This window comes from Coturnix japonica, chromosome 21, assembly GCF_001577835.2.
Source record: "Coturnix japonica isolate 7356 chromosome 21, Coturnix japonica 2.1, whole genome shotgun sequence".
In the NCBI taxonomy this organism is placed as follows: Eukaryota; Metazoa; Chordata; class Aves; order Galliformes; family Phasianidae; genus Coturnix; species Coturnix japonica.
Window position 1 is genome coordinate 5,353,826 of NC_029536.1, and position 21,827 is coordinate 5,375,652.

Consider the following 21,827-nt stretch of genomic DNA (forward strand, 5'->3'; position numbering starts at 1 on the left):
TGGAGCAAAGCATCAAGGGTCTGCCAAGGGGTTCCTGGGCTGGCAGCGCTCTCATAGAACTGCTCTCAAAGCCCAGACAAGTCGGGGAAGGCAGCCAATGCAGTCCCGGGAGAGCCCATCCCTGCTCAGGAGCAGCAGCATGTCGGAGCCTCTTTGTTGTCTGCTGACAGTGACAGGCCCTGTGGAGGAGCTGCTGCCAGCACAGAGCTGCTCAGGGGCGCCATGGGTAGTGTGCAGAGAATCAGACAGTTATAGGATGGTCTGAGTTGGAAAGGACCCTAAAGGCCATTTGGTCCAATCCACCTGCAATGCAAAGGGACACCCACAGCTCCATCAGTGCTCAGAGCCCCTCCAGCCTGACGTTGGGTGTCTGCAGGGATGGGGATCCACCACCTTTCTGGGCAACCAGTGCTACTGCCTCACCACTCATTATAGAAAACTTTATATCCCATCCAAATGGTCTGTGCATAAAAAGAACAGATGCTTTGGAGAAGTTGTACCTCCACAGAAAACTACTCATGGGGAAAAAGAGTTCAGAAAGGCTGATGGAGATACCAGGAAAGAGTTGGGGCAGGTGTGGTGTTCCTGGGAGCAAAGCCTGGTTGGTAGCTGCAGCAGCTGTGGCTTTGGTTTATCATAAGGCATTTGTTGGTTTGGGTTCTGCAACAAGCCAGACTAAGACGATTTAAATCCAGGATGCTGAGTCAAACCTTCCCCTGCTCCCAGCCCCACAGTGCTGCCTACAACCTGGAGGAGGGGGGAGAAGAACAAGATGACTGTGCATATGGGGATCCAGGTGAGCACTGATGGCCCATCTGGGAAAGGTAGCCCTGGAGATGTCAAGAGTGGGAGCCATGGTTTCATTCTGTCAGCACAATGGAGAAGGGCTCATCTGAGCATAATAGATTTGGTCAATGTGGAACAAACTGTGGGTAGGGAGATCCTCCAACCACTGGTGGAAGTATTTGGGTGCTATTTCTACTATCTGGATGGCTACAGCTGCTTCTGGATGGAAAGCAGTGCCCCAGTATGCACAGTGGCCATGAGTGATGGTTGATGGTAGGACTTACCTTTGTGGTCTTTTCCAACCTCAATGATTCTACGATCCTATGATTCACCTTCACCTTCAACATCAAGCTCTGAAACAGCCTTCCCAAACTCAGTTTGTTCCCATTAACAGGCAGCGTATTTATCTCTGCAAAAGGAATATAAGACCCGTGCACTTTTTCACCTGCGCCCTCCCTCATGCAGTGCTGAGCAGGAGGGCAGACCCCAGCAGTGCTGCCAGGCTTCACTCCAGGAACTCAGCCTAAGGAGACGTGTGGCTCCAGGAGCAAAGCCATCCATCACAGCAGACCCACAGCAGAGAGCATGTCAGGCCCCAGCAGAGAGGTGAGCGCATGGCTCTCTCTGCCCAGCACCAACCATCAATCCTCCCATAGAGCATCACTTCTTTCCTGGGTACCATTAAAGTGATCTTCATTTTCTAGTTGTGCATTAGCATTTATGGTGCAATCACTCCATTTCTGCCAAGGATTTGTCCCTGTGAGGCACAGGTTCACCCGCACACAGAGGCTGGTGCCAGAGCCTTTACTCCTTCATTTTGAGCTCACCCATGGGATCTTCTCTCAGTAGAAGCAAGCAGGTCTAATCAGAGCAGCTTCACCTCCCAAGGTGTGCTGCCCATTGGCCACTGTGTCTTCTGGATCCATATGTGGCACACACATTCCCATTCCTTCCTTCCACTCCACATCACAACCTCATGTGATGCAAGGGATGCAGTGCCCAAACCTCTCTGTTTGCTGCCCAGGTTCTGCTTCAGGGTCCCAACCCCATTCAAACATTTGAGTGTTGGACCCAACCAAGGTTGGCAGATGCAGCCCAGAACCAGGAGCCAGCCAAGACCATGGGGCAAAGCACTGTGCTCAGCCCCTTGGGGAAGGCAGGATGGCATCATGCAATGGGGAAGGGAAAGGAAAGGGAAGGAAGAAGGGAGATGGATGAGAAGAAGACAGCACTCATCCTCAGGGCTAACATTCCTGGGCAGATGCCTGGGTTGGGCTGAACTTGAGCAGGACATCAACCCAGTTTTGTCCATGCTGGGAAATATTCGCTAACAGGAGATGCTCATTCACCTCCATTGGTTGGTGCCCTGTCCCTGCAGGCATCTAAAGTCAGACTGGATGGGGGTCTGAGCACTGACGGAGCTGTGGCTGTCCTTATTCATTGCAGGGCATTGGACCAGATGGCCTTTAGGGCCCGTTCCAACTCAAAAACCATCTCAGCACTCTATGATGTTTCTATGATTCTCTGCTACAACGCTTCCCAGGGCCACTGGCCACCACCCCATTGCAGCCAGACACTTGGCCAAGGTAAGAGAGACCCCCGACACCATCATCAAACCAGCTCCACTAATGAGGCAGCTCCTCGTTAACATGGTCTTTGGAGGTTGGCTCGGAGGGCATGGGGACACGGGGACAGCTCTGCCTTCCCCCCGAGCATCAACCCAGCCCCATTAATGGGGAGCTTTGAAATGACCCTTTCATTGATCCTAATGCAATCAGAGCGCCGTCTTTGTGCGGGAGCAAACTGCCTCTGCTCCCCGGAAAGGTGGCATTGTGCCGTCTCTCGCACTCCCGTATGCTAATACACCCCAACTCCCTGCAATTTCATTTTCAACAGGGACTAATTTAAAAGAAATGACCGGCCTGCCAGTGGACTTCAAAGATATCTTTTGATGAGTTTTAGCAGCTTCAGCGAAACTCTAATTTGAATTTCAGTGGCCGCCGTGTGATTTTCTCGGTGACAGTTAAGAGAGATGACAGCAGCAGCTCCATCTGTCATTGGAGCCTCTCCTTCGTCCCTCTTTACGGCGATTTGTTACAGAGGGGGGGAAGGAGAGAGGGGAAAAGTTGAAAGAGAGGGCGCAGGAAGGGAAGGGCTGTGGGGTGGGCAGGGGGAAAACAGCCCACTTGGGGCTCATGCATTGAAATCTGTGTATGAGAAGCTCCGTGCTGACCCCACACACCTACACATGAGGCTTCAGATCTCTTTTTGGTGGCTCAGTGCATTTTGGAAAGGCAATGAAGTATCAGTGCCAGTCAGATCGGGGTCGCGGCCAGGAATAGGGCAGCACGTCACCTCAGAGCCTACAGTCATAGGTCTGAGTCCCAGCGCTGGTGAAGGACAGAGGTCAGGGCACCAGGGGAAGCCAAAGAGTGGGGCCAAGTATGAGATATCTTCACTGGCCCAAGGGCTTGTCCCCTTCTTGCAGGTGACAGGAGCTGCTTGGGGCACCAGAGCGGCTGTCAATCCCACCCTAAGCCCCAGGAGAGCTGATTGGGATGGTCTTTGACACCCATTCCAACCCAACCACCCTATGGTCCCATAGATGCCCTGCATGCATTACATCCTCAAAGAAGATGGCAATGCAAGGCACGGCATGATTTAAACCTGCAAAAAAGGCAAGACAAGCAGATCCCACCCTTTGCAGGGACTCAAGGCAGGCGGCGGGCTGTGGGTCCCTGCTGTTCCCTTTGTCTCCTGCAGCAAAGAGAAGGGTCGGTTGTCCCTAAGCCCATCTGACAGCGTCACCGGAGCGCTCCCGGAGCCACTCGTCACTCTGAGCCCCGCCATGAAATCGCTCCGACGTTAGGCACTTCCTAATAAAGCTGTCACAGACACCCCATTATCTCCTGGCCCAGCCCCCTGCCCTCTGTTTAACCAGATAATCCGCTTTTTAAAGATACACTTTCCTCCGGTGCCTCAGCCCTACTCACAATGCGGGTGTCTGCAGTCCTCATCCACCCCTTTTGTCCCCAGCCCTGGGAAATTCCCCTTTCCCCACGGCTGTGCTCTTTCCACCAGATGGGCCATGGGCTGCGTGTTTGGGGTGGAAGGGACCTTAAAAACCATCCAGCTTCAACCCCCCTGCTGTGAGCTGGATGCCCTATAGGGACTACAGGTCTCTATGAGGTGTTAGGGTGTCTACTGGGTCTCAGGGAGGTCCTTGAGGGGCTACAGGGCAGCCACAGGGGCCCTGGGGGGAAAATATGGGGGCTATGGAGGACTTAGGGGGGGTGGGCTCTGGGTGGTCTGCCGCAGGGTTGTGGGATGGCTACAGAATGGCTATGGGGTACTGAGGGGGGATATGGGGATCCTATAGGGAAATGTGGAGTCCCGCACCCTATAATAGCCCCATAACTGCCTGTAGTCAGCAGTAGTTCCACCACCAGCTGCAGGTGGGGGGAGCATCAGCCCCTCCTAGATGCAGGTCTACCCCATAGCCTCCCTATAGCACCCCTATATCCTCCTACAGGCATCCTATAACTGCCCCATAAGTCCTTATGACTGCCCCATAAGCCAGAAGCTCATGCCCCAGATGCCTATGGGGTGACAGCAGCCACTATGGGAGTACATAGTGCCCCACAGCAGCCCCATAACCAAATCATGCTTGCCCCAAAAGTATTCTGCAACTGCTTCATAACTGCCCTTATAGCTCCCTGCCCCACAGCTCAGACCCCATGGTGCCCACCTCATGGCATCTATGGGGCAGCTATGGGGTGCTACAGGGCAGACCCATACCTAGGAGGAATTACCTTTACCCCAAACAAAACTGGTTATATGGCCACACTGGGGTCAAGATATGGGGTTAGGTTATGGATCACATGAGGGTCATACAGGGTCACAGAGTTATGAGGTTACATAAGATTATGGGTCGCATGGGTTTATGGGGTCAGATGGGGTTGTGGGTCACAGTTATAGGGTCATATGGAACTACAGGGTTACATGACATGGCCAGAGGTGACATGGGATCAGGGATCACAGAGTTATGGAGTCACATGGTGTCCAGGGGGCAGCAGTGGGGTTATGGATCACATGGGGTGGTACAGGGTTATGGGTCATATCAGATCATGTAACCTCAACCCATTCCACCACGTTGGCTGACTGTGCCATAGGAACACAGGACCATAAAGGCTACAGGAGGGTTGGGATGGGCTCAGACCAACAAGGGACAATATTTCGGGATTTGCATTTGGGATTTCAGCAGAATTCATCACTCTCAAAGTTGGTTCCAGCGCCATCGAATCAAAGCACGCCACTATTAATCATTAATGCACTCCCGCGTCGCGACGAGGCCGGAACGTTTTAATTGCTGAATAATGAAGCTAATGCTCACAAATCTCAACTGCCTCTGTCTGTGGAAGAGGAAAGCTCGAGAATGGACAGAACCCATGGCTGGAGGGCTACCAGGAGGGACTGTTTGTTGCAAGAAATGTTTGCATGAGCAGCAAAGGATGGTCATCTCTGGAGCATGGGACCAAAGATTAGACATGGACCAAAGAGAGACCCTGACAGCATCCCACGCTCAGAGGATGCAGAACCTCACAACCTACCCTGGCTGTGCGCTAAGACAGCAGTACTGTGTGTGCTTAACAGGCCCATGGAGATGTGGCAGACAGCAGAGGATTATCTGGGTTAGCTGGGGAGAGAAGAGCTGCAGAGGGATCTCACTGCTAACACAAACCCACCTCGCTGCAAGGGAAACGTCGTGTTGATAAATGGAAGCTCGCATGCGCCGCGGGGATCCCTCGACCTACTCCTGTGTATGGCCAAATCCACTGTGATCTATAAGCAGGTTGGAAAAAGCCATGTCACTGGACTGAATAACAGCAGTCAGGGGATGCTCAGAGAGCAAACGACGTCGGCTTCGACGTGCAGCAGGTGAATGCACCGAGGAAAGCGATGCTGTGGAGTGGTGGCATATGGCCACGGCTTCCGTGGGCAAAAAAAGATAGGCAGATTTGCATGTCAGGGAGAGGCATGGTCACGCCTGACAGCAGGTTGGGCACTGCAAGAGGGGCAGGGATTATCTCTGCAGGCAGCTGGAATCCCGCAGCACGGCTCTGCTCACCTGACTGCAGCCAGGAGGAGAGCGAGCTCCGTCTCTTGGAGGACGCCTCCATCTCTCACAACAAGCTGAGGGGTGATGCTCCCATCTACATGAAGAATAAGAAAAACACATTTATTGGCATCTACTTCATGCTCTCCTAAGGGAGATGTTCACCAGGACATCCCAGTTGCCCCCCTTTCATTTATAAGAGGCTCTGGGAAGCACACTGAACCCCAGAGCAGCTCTGTGACTAATACTGTGTGACCCACGGGTGCTCCCCAGCCCTTTTCTCCTTCAATACAGTGACCAATACAGCTCAGCTCGCTGGGTTTTCCTGAGCATAATTAGAAAGCAGGACACATTTCCTGCTCAGAGGAATCACAAATGGAGCATGGGAGGCAAAGTGGAAGCTGTGTGCTACAGCCTGGCTGGAGATGCAAGAGAAGCAATTACTGCTGTAACGCGGGGCATGAGGAAGCACTGGGACTCTCAGCAATGAGGCAGCGGACTGCAGGCGGATTAGAGGCATTAAATGCTGCTGGAGAGGTGACCGAGCCCTCTCCATTAGCCAGACAGCCCCTTCATTACAAAAGGTTACAGAGCCCATCTCCCAGGGACGTGCCCTGCTCTCTGCAAGGATATTTGGTGCTCCTGCCACCACCACCCCTTGTTCCTGGGCAGGGCAGTGGTGTCGTGTCATAGATGGGCTGGGTGTTAAAAATAATTAATAAAGAAGCTAATGCACACAATGACACCATGGGGCTGTGCCACAGTGCAGCACCCCATCTGCTTCCCAATGTTCTGCAGTGCTTTGGGGTGGGCACTGGGTTGGGACAGCAGAGTAGAAAGCAGGTGCCAGCCCAACCCTAAGTGCCACCAATTAATGCATGTGGATGAACAAACCCACCTCCTTTATTAATTGGTGTGGTTGAAGAACCATTGGACAGGGTGATCTCACACTCCAGCCCGACCTGAGTGCAGGGTACCAGCCTCACTGCTTCACCCCAGCAGCATCTGTGTTTTAGCCCCTCCAGCTCCAGGCTCTTTATGCAGTGAACCGCAGGGCCTGGCAGGAGCTGATGGAGCACAGTGCAGCACGGCTGGCTCTCGGCAGAGCAGACACCTGTCCGCTGGCACTACTCAAGACCTTGAGCACCATCTCCTGGTCATTCCTGATTTCAGTGGGAGTGACACTTCCTCCTTTCCACTATCACTGGGGACAAAGCACACTCCTTGCTGTTCGCTTCCAATCTTCGAGCTGGAAAAGGAATGACCAACTATCACGCTGTCACAAAAACCTCCTGGAAAACTCCAAGCTGTTCATCTCCTGGGCTGTGTGATGAAGCAGGCGCTGCTCACCGCAGGGCTGTGGCAGGGATCACCACTCCGTATGTAAATATTGCAGCAGCAGAGTTCAACCTTTTGGCATTAGGGAAAGGAAGATAAATGCTACCGGTCCCTTCCGAGCCGTAGGAACCCTGCATCTATCTAATTGCACTTCATAATGGATTCAGCAAACCATTAATTATCAGATTATATTTTAGGAAACTGCAGATTAAAAAAAAAAAAAAAAAAAAAAGGAGACTTGATGAAATTTTAGTCTTAAAGGGGCCAGCGTGCTGCAATGAATGCGCTGCATCCACCCAGCACCTGCTTTACAGCAGGTAGCTGAATGCACTCTACAAAGCAATATCCTGTGTGCTGTTCTCAGATAGAAACAGCCCTGCTATTGCCTTATGAATGTCTACAGACCTATCCAGTCCTTGCTGTGCACCATTTCTTTTGTCAGGATCATATATATGTATATATATATACGTATACCCTATGTGTCGTATACCCTATATATATATATAGGGTCCCTTGTGAGGGCAGCATACCTAAGTAAGGCTCTGGAATCAGTCCAGTGTACACCAGACGCCACACACCAGGAACCCACTGCTCACTATCACTGTGTTTCTTCACAAATCAGAGCGACTTTGTCATCAAACAAATCCTCCATAGACACCAGCTCTGAGCCAGCTTGGCTCGCTTGGGATTCAGGCAACGTCACAAAGACTTGGGAGCTGGAGAGCTGGGCCTCATCAAAAGAGATGATGTGTTCTGCTGCTCCTTGCTCTGACGTCTGAATCACCTGTGTGCAAGATGAACTGAGTCAGACACTGCGCTGCTTTCCTTGTGGTCACTTTGCTATGCCCAGCTCCTGTAGTAACATTCAGCTTCACACCAGAGGACTGCAATTACAATAGGCTTGAGGCTAATGGTAAACTCCAAGCTCCTAATATCAGTGATGCAAAAAGAGAAAATAGAAGAACCATTTAAATATTTACCTCCACAAAATTGCTATGATTTAGCTCCATAAGCAGTCATAGACAATAAAGATACTATGATTACACACTAGAGGAATGGCAGCACAGGGAATCCCACACACTGGGCTCCTTCATGCAATGAGCTAATCCCCACTGATGGCTGAAATATTATGTTTGTTAATGGGAGTTGCAGTCTGCAAGAAAGAAAGCATGGAGAGGAAGGAATGAATGATGGTGGTGGGAATCTAGGTGGGCTGAGATGTTTGCCCTACCCCATTCAGACTGCAAGTGTTGCAACATCTTCCTTAAGCCCTCTTGCAAGCCAGCCTTGCACTAGCACAGAGCACGCCAACCTTAGAGCACTCTGGGCTTAAGGGCTTATGTCCTGGATGCCTCTAATCAAGAGTGCAGAAAGAGGTGACAGCTACCACAAAGTGTATATGGTACTGTACACATATTGTACAGGTCTCTACCTGTACAATATGGGCTGTGGTGGCTTGGGCCTCTGTGAAGACCACGTTGGGATGTTCAGTGTTGCAGTGCCCCTCCAGCTCACCCTGGGAGGTGAAGAGCTCCATGCAGAGCCCACAGGTGAAGGTGCACTCTGCCTGCTTGAAGTGCTCGGTGGTGATGTGGTGCTGCAGGGCCCCTGGGAAGAGAAAGGAGGCTGAGCAGTACAAGCAGTGAAATGGCTGTGACCCTGGGGAAGATGTGCCCTTCTGAGCCTAAGGTGCAATCGCCAGTGCCAGCCCGAGGGCATGGGGAGCTGCAAATGACCAAGATGTGCAGGGATGAAACCCACTGGGGACTCACTGCATGGGTTCAGTTCCTTGTTTCCCCCATGCTGATGTCTCTTAACTGGTATTTAGCTCTCATTTCTATACAGTACAGTACTACAGGATGCCACTGAGCCACAAGAAATGTGAGCAACAGCAGAGGTAACACACCTGAGTGCCAGCATTTCACATGGACCTGCAGGAGAGCCAGTGTGGGAAACTGCTCCTTGCACATCTCACAGTCATGGAACATCACATCTGCAAACAAGATCATGAAGAGAAAAGTGTGCACCAAAGGTCTTCTACAAGAGAAGATCCAATCCAGTGCTTCTGGATTAGGGTTTTTTTGTTAACATTTCAGCAACACCACATCTGCATACAGACAAAGGGAGCACCTTTAGAGACAGGGTGGGGGAAGAAGAAGCCAAGAGCAACTGAGCTGCAAGCTGCTGAGATGAGACTTACCTCCTGCTATGGGATACAAAGAATTTACTGTGATTTGCAAGTAAACAGAATGAACAAACTTGTCATGTAAGAGTTAGTGCTACATCTCTGCCAGCAGTCAGCACATGCTGTTGCTGGCTAAGAAATGGGCTGTTACCTGAGTGCTCTGCTTTGACCGTGAGCAGCAGTGCTGGAGGTTTTGTCACAGGAGCTGCACTACAAGGAGAACTTGGAGGAGCGGTGATTCTGAGCTGCAAAGACACCAGGGTGATGGGTCCAGTTGCGATACCATAACCCTGACAAGTGCTGCAATGATAAGGACCAAACTGTGGTTACAACCCAAAGCTGCTCCATGAGTATTATGACAGCAAGAAGCTGTGCATGGAAAAAAATAGTAAAAGCAGGGCTATGCTCAGCAGATACAAAACACCAGCCAGATCCACACACCTTCCCACAGGACAATGGCCAACACCACACTTCTCCATTACCCCCTGAAGAGCTGAACACTGCAGAATCCCTCGTCCCCATTTCACTCATTGCAGGTCTCCTTACAAATGCCTTGTAGGAATGTGCTCCCACACACACTCCCACTGAAGCATGCCATTCACCATATGAGTATTTTTATTCCTATAGTTCTTGGCAGCTAGAAATGTAGGTGAAACAAACTCCTGAGGGTCTGCACAGGCAAGTACACAGTCCTCTGCAATCACGGCCCATCTGTCTCCACCTTCCCTATAGTTTCTGCCTCCTATGTGTGATTTTTCAGCTCTGCTGATGACACTCAGTGCACATGGCCAGGAAAGGCAACAGCACTCTGGACTAAATCCTTACTGCCCCAGCTCACCTGGTTAAGCTTTGTTGCAGATGTCACTGCTGAAGGGCTTTCCTCCGACATGGGTCACCATGTGGCGCTTCAGGAGGGATGGGGCACTGAAGACTTTGAAGCAGTTGGGACAGGGATAAAGAATACAGGATTCAGGGTGCAGGAACAGGATAAGGGGAAACAGCTTTAAGCTAAAACAAGGGTTTAGGTCAGCTTCTTAGAGAAAAATTCACTGAAGAGAGCAGCGAGGACCTGGTACTGCTGTCCAGGTGCCCCATCCCTGGAGGTGATCAAGGCAACCTGATCTGCTGGGGGGCAACCAGCCCACAGGATGGGCTTTAAGGTCCCTTCCAACCCAAGCCACTCTATGATTCTGCAAGACTACAGACTACACAGGCTTTCCTGGGGCAGTCAGATCAATTCAACACTAAGTTGAAAAGGTCTTAGAGGAAATCACACCTGCACACAGAGTATTCAATTAGCAGAGACCTTGAGTGTCTGGAGGTATTATACGTTGGCGTGTCTCACATTCACAAATAATTGCCCAACTGCCTGACACTCACGCAACATTGTAATGCTTGAGCATATTAATTACAAACACAGTGACACATCCTCTGCAGTCATGAGCTGAAAATGGCATGGCTAAGCCCTGCCTGTGGAAGGGGCTAAGCGTAGGAGTTGATGTGAAATAGGAAATTCAGCCAGGAGGGATGGGAGAAGGCAGGTGGTCCAGAGGGAGGCAGCCACATTACAGGACTTTAGATGTGAAAGGACAGAGCAGAGTTACCCAGCAGAAAAACAAGACAGGCAGAGAAAGAGGAAGATCCTATTAACAGAAGGGCAACCCAGTGCCAGCTCCCACAGCCCTGACAGAAGCAACTCCTGCTTGTTTCACTCAGCACAGAGGTCCCCATCCCAACAGACATAGAGCACTGAGAGCTGGGCATGGGGAGGGCAGGGAGCTTCCACACCTCTCGCTGGCCCTGCTAAGCCAGCCACAGAACTGGAACAGCTCAATTATTTTTGGAGGCTTTTAAATTTACCAGTAGCCCCACTTTTCCTTGATGAGCCATGTGGAAAACCAATTAGGGAAGAACTAATCAGAAAGCAGTTGTGCTCAGTGGGGCAGGAGAAACAAGCTGAGCTGCATTTCCCACACGTGGCACTCACAGAGCTGCAGGCAGGAGAAGATTACAGATTATCATTTTATTATGTCGTCCAGGTTTCCCCAGTGTGTGCACAGGGCCCAAGAACAAACACCCCTTTCCCCCCTGCTATCACCAACCCTACCTGAAGCATGAGCAAACTCTCAGCCACATATGTCACACATCACAAGAAGACACCACTTCTTCTTCTTGGCCATCCCCACCACCCCATAGACCTCCAGCTGATGCAGCTCCATCTGTACTGATTTGACTTCAGTGCATTTCTTACACTGTATTTGCTTCCCTCTGGCCACCCGACAATGTTTCACATGCACCTTCAGACAGCAGTAGAAGTGGAAGCTTTTCTCACAGGCTTTGCAGATGAAATTCTTCTTGGAAGATGCTTTCTTTTGCAGTTCCTTCAGTTCCTTGATTGCTGCACTTGCTGCCTTGTCCTCTTCTTTGTCCAGAGCTTCCATTTAGGATTCACTGTTCACCTTCCACTTCCTGATTCCAGGTTTCTCTCCACTTCCCTCAGTCAAGAACCCTGTGTAAAAAGCAGCTCCTGCTTGAGAGGTGACCAGGCCTGAGTACCAGATCCCTGGCCTTCCATCTCCTCAATGCTCCTAAATAACAAGTCACCCCCATGTGGCAAGAATGTGCATGCAAGAGATGCTCAGTGGACATCTGACCAACACAACAGTGTCACACAGCCCTGCCCAAAAGTGGTCATGGTAAATCATGGTACAAAGTATAGAGTATGGTACCCACGTGTACCAGGGGTTCAATTAGATGTCAGAGCAACAGGCAGATTTTTCAAGGAGCTCATTCTTCTTCCCATGGCAAGAAGAGAAATAGCTGTTGTTTCTAAGGGTCTGTCACCAGCTCAGACACGTGATGTTGGCCTCATGCTGAAATGGTTGTAGATCTGAGCCTCGGGTATGACATTATGCCACAGGTCAGCCATTGCAGTGGATATCTAGCCACTAAAATCACAAGAAATTATCAGGAATACTTTCCAAACACAGACTCTTTTAAAGAAAACACACAGTCTTGTGACAACCCTTTCAAGTCTTCTGGTTAGGGCCCTGGGGTATTTTAAATCACTCATTACATTCATTTCTTTCAAAATCTGATGTTTTTCTGAATCCCTGTAATGCCATCATCTCAAAATGCACAAGGTTCTCAATCTACAGAAGAGACCCACATGAAATATACATATGGAAGAAATCAAAATACAAAACAGATATATTTGGCTCCTTTGTTATAATGAGAACCATGCGATTCTGTGGTCATGGAAGCCACTGCAGATTTATTTTACCAACACACAGGAAATTCAGCCCGTATTTGCAAAACTTCATTTCTGCCCTCCTCATTATGGGAAGAGCTCGGCAAAGTTTTCTCCCTGCACAGTGATACAAGCCGAAACTTCCAACCAACCAGAAACCAGCTGACATATTCCTGACTCAGAAATGTTAAGATGTCAAGTGGTGACCCATCAGCCCCTGAATATGCCAAGGGAATAAAACAGACTGTAAGACTGTTGTGTAGTTTGTCCTCCTCTGTCAGGACAGCAATACACTCTTCACCCCTAAGGTCTCTTCCTTCATCCCTATAACCAACACTGACAGTTGTTTTTTTTTATTTAAGTAAACAAGAGTCTTGAAATGTTGAACATCAGAAATGGATGAATGTGGATGAAGATACGCATGCTAAAGAAGCCAGAACTGGATATGCCTGGAAGTGCCACAACAGCAGAAGCATAATCTGAATGAGACTGAAGTGAGCAAGTCTGCCATAGACTCCATTGGGCCAAGCTTATGGTGCTTGTCTCTTAAGCCTGTGATAGTGTTGCTCAGGATCACAGGGATGGACAGTCCCTGTAATAATGACAGTCCCAGAAATAATGACAGTATTTCAAGAACTAATGAAGATACAGTGTGCTGGAATATGGCTCTAGGATAGTTACAGGCAAGCCTTCAGCCTACACAACAGCCAAAGACTGTTATAAAGGCAGGGAGAGCTCACCTTCATGGTGAAAAACATCAAGGAGTGGCCCTCTATGTGAGCACCTGATGGTCATTAGAATGGTTGCTGACAAGCATGGGGACACAAGCAAAACTTTTACAGGAGAGAATGAGTTTTGCTTGCAGACTCTCTGATTTCAGGAGCTGTTTCAGCTTCTGTGTCTCAACTGTGTTTTTTAAACTCAAGATTATGCATAAGAAAACCCAATTATCGCAGTTCTTGACATTTCTGAAATCTGAACATTAGGCATACCTTGACAAATAAGATCTCCTAAGAAATGACTCTAAAAAGTCCTGGAAAGCAGCTCAGTAGTGAAGTGATAGCTGCAACAGCTAAATCTTGTCTTTGCAAGCATCAGCTGAAGCATTAAGAGCGCTTCAAGCCACAGAAGTGAGGAAAAACAAATAGACTTCATAACATACCTCCATCAGAGAAACCAACTTGTTATTTTGATGATGTTGAATGAGGTTGAGGATGGATGCAGATTCCTCCACAGGAAGTCCTGTTGCTTTCCAAGTCGCTCAGCTCACCTACATTAGGTATCAGAGATATCTCTTCTTCCTTTTTTTGGAGAAGATGTAAAAAACTATAGCTTACCAATGGAAATGCAAACCGTGTGCATCTCTTTGGGGCACATATGCTCTTCAGAAACATAAGATTTTCTGTGTTTTAAGTAGAAGCTCACATTCCTCAAACACGAGACCCTCAGTCACATTCACATTTCACGCTGAGAGCCACATGGCTACTGATCCACAACGCCACCTGCAACACTCAGGGCTGTAAAGCTGTGATATCAGAGCTGAGGAAATCGGTCTTAAAAATAAGATATGGAACATCAGTGCAAAGATCAGCAGATGCCAAAAAGGGACTGGTGACCAGCAATGCTCCTCCAATCGATTCATGCAAAATACATTTTTTTTGCCAAGGAGATACCATTTTCCCAGTACTTTTGTATTTGATGTTGTTTCTTGTTTGCTTATGTCTCAGCCTCTCCTTGGCTTGAAGCCCTGAAAAGACTGTAACAGCAGTCTATTCTCTTTGATATTGGTGCCAGGGAAGCAGGCATCTGCCAGAGCAATTTAGCTGACTCCCCAGGTCCCTCACTGGTAAGCACTGCAAGGTGTCCAGCAGCTAAGGTGGACTGCATCTTCAAAGACATGCGTGTTTTCTGTTGGCTTATCTTCTAGAGCCACCAGGGCATCAGTCCTGGCACATCCCACAGCCAGTTAGGGTTAAGACAAGTGAAACAAGTGACTGGAGCTTCAGCAGGGGACAGAGAAGGAATGGCAGATGAGAAGGAATCACCTTTTATCTGGAAATCCTCATCAGAGCCATGACTGGGCAAAAATGGCAGCCAGATTGGCAGCAGTTCTTACAGAGAGGAAAAACTAGGTTTGAACTGGGCATGAACACTGGATCTACAGCACAGGACATTTCTCAGGGAGACCATTTATGCTAAGAAAGTTCTATAAGCAGTAACCTAGTCCTTGATTCCTTCTATGCATGCATCCAATCCCATCTACCACCCTAACAACTTTTCCCTATTGCTCAGGAACAGAGGCAGGCTGATGAATGGCCACTCCGGGCATACGAGGAACAATTGCTTTGCCCATCACTGACAAACATGAAATGATGGCAAGAGTCAAAGCCAGTTGGCTGGCATTTATCCATAAAGACCAGTTATGGTCCTGACCCAAATTTTCAAACCAACTTCCCCTACAAAAAGGCAAGGTGCTTAATAACAGGTTGCTTATTCTAACTAGCCAGTAATCTGTGAGCATTTCCATGCCGTGTCTATGCTAAGCAGCTCTGGCACCACAAGTAAATGGGGATGGACTGAGCTGAATCAGCATCCACGCTCAGATAAAAAACACACTGAGTACATCCCATTGGACTGTGCAGCCCAAAACATCTGTACTTGGATGCACTGGGAAATGCAGTGACATAAAAACATATGTGAGAAGACAGAAGAAGCAAGCCACATTTGCATCCTTTTCAACAGAATGCAAACCTGCAGTTGCCTTTCTGTCTCTCTGTTATCTTTTTCATTAAAGCACTGAATCCTGTTAAGCATTTTTCCTTCAAATGACTGATGCAGAGACACAGTTCAGCTCAGCTGGAAATAATTCCATAGCTCAGGGCAGGGTCTCATACACTGTTATTGATATGCATTTGTTTCTGAAGTTCAGGAAATTGCTATCTGCATATGCTCCACTCATACCTTTGTCAAACTGCTACAGTACATAACACTCACCTACTGCTGTGGGACTCTCCTGTGGGATCATTTGCTCTGGAAAATGTACATATAGCAAAACCAAATTAAGACACAATGAGACAATTAACTCAGGGAATAGTCTGGGACTACAAAGCACGACATCACTGTCATTCTTTCAGGAGACAAGTGCACTCGGATGTGAGCTTTTCACAATCAGCCTGTGAAGTATCTGCACATACAGCAAGACAGCACATTATAGCACCAAGATGCTGCTGTCTGCTACCAATCAAACTCCCCCAAAGTCACAGTGCTATACGTAACCAACCACAGAAGGATGAAAGTCTGTGCATTCCTTACCCACATGCCCTAGATCCTGCATCACCAGCTGCAAGTCTGGGAAAGACTCATGGACACTGCACAGCAGCTGACAGATCTTGATGGCTGGGACAGACTTCTCTTGTGCTGTACTCAAAGCTGCTTTCAAGGAGGCCTCTGAGCTTTCCTTTTGAGCAGAAATACTCAGCAGCTGGAGAAGTAAAAAGAAGAAAATACCATGAGACAGAAAATTTGGGCTGTCAAGGGTCAGGATGGTCTGGGAATGAGGACAGTTTCCCTTTTTCAGCTTCATCTTTCCAAACAAGTCTTCACCCTTCCACTGATGTATGAGTATGAGCAGCGAGAATTTCTGGATTAAAACAAGTTACAAGAAATCAATACTCAGACTTTCTGATTTGGTATTAGCTTACTTAAAACCACTTCCATCAAGAGAGATTCTCAATGCCTTACAGCACTGAGTTTACCTAACCTGTAAATCTGCCCCTCATGCATAACATTCTCTAAAATGCAAACTATGCTGGCTCCTTATGGGGGGTATGCACTGCATCACCCCTTCATACCTCTTTCACTGCCTCTTTGAGTCCTGCTTCCCCTGGAGCCAAGGCCTCCAGGTTTGCTCTCTGCATAATGGCCTCTGTGATGAGCTTGCTGTGCTGTAGGATGATCTCAATGGCTGAGCTTTCACTGGTGGCAACTGAAGAGGAAAATAAGAAGTATTTAAAAACCCAATATGAAAAACTCGATAAACAAGGAGAACCAAAACGTAGCTTTACATAGCTAAAGGTGATCTGTGAACAGCAAGAGTCCTTCCTTTATGGAGCAGGAAACAAGGAGCAGCTCCAGGCAAACTCTGGTTACATTTATTGCCTCACAGAGATCCAGCCTAAAACACAGCAACCTGGCAGACCTCACTTCTCATTGTTTGTACAACACTGGGTGAGAAGATCAGGTTTTCCAAAGCACATTATTATTGAATGAGATGCTAACAACCTCAAAAGGCGGGCACAAGTGTCCCAACACACAGGATTTCTTCTCTCCCCCTAATTCAAGATATCCCTTCTTGACATTTTGCAGAGTGATGCTTCATCCAAGGATATCACATGAAAAGGAGTCACATGTATCATGCACCAGAAGTGCTGATTTCTCTGCACTGAGCACAGAGGCAATGGAGTTCAGATGTAGATATCTATCCTACAAACATCTGACCACAGGCAAGTGAATCTCAGTTTCATGTATGGACAGATGCACAGCCTCCCTCCCATCCACCCCAAACTCATTAATTTTCATGAGATTTCAGCAACTGTGCAGGAAGGGGGGGGGCACAGGTTATGTTTTCAAGTAGGGAAATGCAATGACAGATTCCCACAGCTGGCAGGGAAACTCAAAGCCAGAGGCCAGGGCTCTGGGGAGGACAGGGGAGAGGCTGCTCACAGACCTACAGTTTAACCCATGTTTTCAGTCTGACAGGCCTTCAGCTGCTTCTTAGCACACAATGGCAGCCAAAGCAAACCTCAAAAGGTTTGCTCACAGCAAAACCTTATGGCCTTCGTAACACACAGAGCCACAAACAAAGTAGTGGCATTTGTGAAGTGTTTTTCCAGAGTATAACCAATGGACTGCTTCAAAAAAGACACAAGGTTTTGAGACTCAATGGAAAAAAAAAAAAAAAAAAAAAAGTATTTCCAGACACCAAAGGAAGGAGTATGAAAGGGTCTGTGAAACTTGCAGCATGGGTGAGGAAGGAGTTAGAAAGTCCATTCTGCCAGCAGTGGGAAAAGTGCAGGAGACTGAGGCTATTACCTGCTTGGATAAAAAGCTCTGCGCCCGGTTCTTTCTGGATCTCCTCCATCAGCACGTTCAGTGGCAGCTCGGGCTCTTGCACAGCCAGCAGCGGCTGCCAGACCACAGAAACAGAGATTGCTCCTCCAGCGCTGCAGACACAGTGAGACGAAGCCACCTGAGCCGGTCTCGCACTTCACAATCTGTTCAATTGCCTTCAAAAGATCGTCAGTGAGGTGCTAATGAGTGACTTCATCCATCTGCCCAGGATGGCCCTAGCCAAGGCCATGGTTTGCCCCAGCCTTCCCTTACTCCTGCCCTGCTTGAGACCTGGCTCACAATAAAACCCATGCCCAACCTTTTGCTGAAATGCATTGGACACTTCCTTGCTTCATCTCTCCTCAGTCTCTAGATCAGCCATTCTTCCTTGCCCATCTTCACCTTCATGCACACAACTGCTTTGTTCCCATTATCTGATGCTAAGGAGGAATCTTTAAATTGAATCCTGATGGAGGACTGTTCCAAAACCAAGCCACAACAACCAGTAAATCAAGTCCTTGTAACACCTTGCTCCCAGTATCTGCTTTAACACGCAGATAGGAGACTGCTTACCTCTGTATCAGCAGAAGCTAGGCACTGTGCAGCAGAAATCCCACACAGCAGTGTCTGGGTGTCTGTGAGGTGCTCTACTAACCTTTCTTGGTATCGTCTCAGCAGTTGGGCTCCATAATCCTCCAAACTCCATTTGGCTGAATTCAAGTAAAGGAATAAGAACAGCTCAACTGCAGCACCTTCTCAAAGGGCTTCAAGAGCGACAGGGGGCTTGAAAATATCAAGGTAGTCAGATCTCCCTTGTCATAGATGATTTGGGATGGAAGGGATTTCAGAGATCATCTAGTTCTAAGACAATTGCCATGGGCAGGGCTGTCAACCACTTACTCTCAAGACCCTTGGTTTGCAGCCACGTAGAGTGGGTAAATGTGTGGTTTTATACATCTAGACAACAACACAAGATGTTTTTCAGTCTATTCTGATGCCCTGGTAGCAAGAAGTTCCCACTAACTCTTAACTTCAGTTTCATTGAAAGCAGTTTTTACTTTAGTCTTAGATCCACTCCACCGCGAAGGAGCTCTGCAGCACACTCTGTCTCAGCAGTGTGCAACTATTAAACACAGCAACATTTTGCAAACACCCATATGGTCCAACATAATCAAGAACTGAGTGGGCTGAGTCGTCGTTGGTTGAAAATGTTAAGGGAACACAAACCAGACTTGCGATTGCAAAATAGCAGTTAACACCCTCTTATCTCTATTATTCACACACAAAAAATACAACTTTAGCCTAATATATCTAATTCCAGATTTGACCTGATGAATCTGAGACATAGTAACTTCAGGATTGTGCTGTTACTCTTAGTAGACATCAGAGCAGCAGAACGCAATGGACTAATTCAAGGAAGAGGCATAGCCTTTACCCAGGATAATGAAAAGATTTGGGACAGTATGCTGTGTATCCAAAATAATCTATGATTATTTGCATGCTTAGGATTTTTTTAATCACTTTGGTTCAGCAAACAGAAAGTTCAATTACACACAATAGATACAAGTAGGTGGAAAAAAAAAAAAAAGTCTTTGGGACCCAGAATACATACAGTGCAAAGTAAGAAGAGAAAGCTCTCCCAGGTGGTGAAGGGAACAATGGCAATCTGTGGAATAATCAATGGATGATTTTGAGCTTAGATGAAAAACTCCCCAGACAAAGACTTTCTGGAGGCAGCGTAGTTGCTCCTTGGTGAAGTTATGAGAATCTCATTTAGCTCTGTAAGGTTTGACTGGCATGCACTCTCAATGGATCAGGGTACAGATAACAAATAAAAAGAGAGGCAGCGGGTACCCCAGCTCCAGAGATGTTCAGGTCAGGCTGGAGGGGCTCTGAGCACTGATGGAGCCACAAGTATCCCTATTCATTGCAGGGGGTTGGACCTGATGGCCTTTAATGGTTCATTCCAACTCAAGTGATCCCATATTTTATATTTCTCCCCTTCTCCTATCGAAATGTTGCTGATTTTATTACACAGATTCAAGCTGTTACAAACGCACTCAGCTCTGCTGTGAACTCCATGTAAGTCTGTTAGCACCACAGCACAGGACAGCAAAGGCAGACGTTGGCGGCTCATATCATTCCCTCCCTCTTCATTTTCATGATAAGAAATATTTGTGCTACTGTTTGTTCAAGCTGCAATTTGAGGAGATTCAACTCTATGTAATTAAGGAATGCTCCTCCTTGGAATGGGTATTACCACTAGATAATTAAGCATGTTGGGAGTCTGGTGTTTCAAGAAAGCAATCGTGCTTAACAAATGACAAAGCAAATTGCCTGTCGGGAATGTTTGCTACAGAGGAAGTTATCAGCATTACGAGTGCAGTTTTGCTTTCTATTAAAGAATAATTTACATTCCACTGCATATTAATTTAGTTTTTAATTTTTTAGTGACTTTTGAGCCAGTGAAATTTGCTAGTCTATCTGAATTGCTCAGATCTGTGCCTAAACCCACTCAGACTTGGAAAGCTGTTCCACCAGCAGAAAGATGAGGACTCCAAGTCCTGGCAGCACCACAGGCAAGCAATAAAAACCAACCCCAGACCAGCAACAAGGGAACCAGCACTCCAAGATAAGGATGTCTAATGGGGCCACTGAATGTGGGACACGCAGAAGATTACAAATTAATGACCATAATAGAATCATTAAGGTTGGAAAAGACCACTAAGGTTATCCAGTCCCACCCCAATCCACGCCCATCATGCTCACTAACCACATCCCTCATATCAAATCTCCAAAGTTCTTGAACACCTCCAGGGATGGTGATTTCACCACCTCCCTGGGCAGCCCGTTCCAATACCTCATCACTCTTCCTGAGAATAAATTTCACCTATTTTTTCCTAAAATCCAACTTGAATCTCCCCCGATGCAACTTCCATTGCAATGCATTGGGCTGTTTTCTAGCCTAGCCCTCTCAAACCAGTGATCCCAGATCTGTTTTGTTTGCATAAAATGGGCATCCTATTCCCCTGATGTGAAATCAGGATTACAAGAGCACATTGAGGTACAAAAACCTATCCAGGCTTCCCAGAAATTCCCTTCACTAAGCCCCCATACATGTGAATTTAATGTAGCCATCATACCTTTGCTATCAGAGATGCTTGCTTTTACCTCCACGTTGTAAAGGAAAAGATGGAGACCGGGGAATGATGCCTTCACAGCCCTCAAAAGCTTGACCAAACTTTCAGCTGAAAGGAAGAGTTTTCTCCTCTTCCACCTTCTTGAACAGATTGTCCATGGCTTCCCTCTGGGATTTGCCCTCACAGCAATTCAAAACTACCTGCAACAAAGATGAAACTTTTATCACTTCCTTCAAATTCTCAGATCTAAATAACGCTAAAGAAACAGGGACAGCATCACAGTGCAACAAATCCATATCCACTGTTTAGATTGGTTATCAGGAAGCATTTCTTTATGGAGGTGATAAAGCATTGGAAGGGGCTGCCCAAGGAAGTGGCAGATGTCCCATCCCTGGGATTAATTAAGAGATGTGTGGATGTGGTACCAGGAGACACAGTTTAGTGGTGAGGCTCAGTAGGTCATTTGGATGGTTAGACTTGAAGGTCTTTTCCAACCCCAGATGATTCTGTGACTTGGCACCTTGAAAACTACCCCAGTGGGTTCTTACACCAAGTCTACATCTTGGAAATGTCTGATGAACAGAAAACATTTCCTCAAAGGAACCAAGAAAAAAAAAAAAAAACACTCAAAGACAAGGTTCAAAACAATTCTTCATTAAATATTTTTAGCAAAGACTTTCTAAATTGGCAGTCTCTTTTCCCTCGTTTCCCCTCGTTTTTTCTACTTGTCAGTTGAAGACAAGCAGACAAAAAAAAAAAGGAGACTCGTTAAATAAACACACTATTAATTGAATGATTATTTGTATGACAAGTCCATGTGAGACACCTCATCTGTGAGATATAATCACTGTAGTTGGAGTATGCTGTAGTAGCAGCTCCCCAGCACAACCAGTCTTTATGGGG

General features: G+C 47.6%; 1 protein-coding gene across 1 annotated transcript in view; it reads right to left on the reverse strand.

Moving 5' to 3' along the window:
- Window positions 1-379: 379 nt before the first annotated feature.
- The window catches only part of ZBTB40 (zinc finger and BTB domain containing 40), a 31,926-nt gene continuing 10,478 nt past the window's right edge, over window positions 380-21,827 (reverse strand). Inside the window, 18 exon segments of the mRNA XM_032448833.1 lie at window positions 380-5,628; window positions 5,915-5,999; window positions 6,801-8,024; window positions 8,673-8,848; window positions 9,147-9,233; window positions 9,577-9,596; window positions 9,598-9,745; window positions 10,264-10,458; window positions 11,452-11,934; window positions 15,988-16,156; window positions 16,527-16,660; window positions 17,767-17,883; window positions 17,886-17,909; window positions 17,912-17,960; window positions 18,358-18,494; window positions 19,397-19,450; window positions 20,928-21,039; window positions 21,041-21,124. Of these exon segments, the coding sequence (XP_032304724.1) occupies window positions 7,839-8,024; window positions 8,673-8,848; window positions 9,147-9,233; window positions 9,577-9,596; window positions 9,598-9,745; window positions 10,264-10,458; window positions 11,452-11,934; window positions 15,988-16,156; window positions 16,527-16,660; window positions 17,767-17,883; window positions 17,886-17,909; window positions 17,912-17,960; window positions 18,358-18,494; window positions 19,397-19,450; window positions 20,928-21,039; window positions 21,041-21,124 (2,175 nt within the window). The 3' untranslated portion in view covers window positions 380-5,628; window positions 5,915-5,999; window positions 6,801-7,838.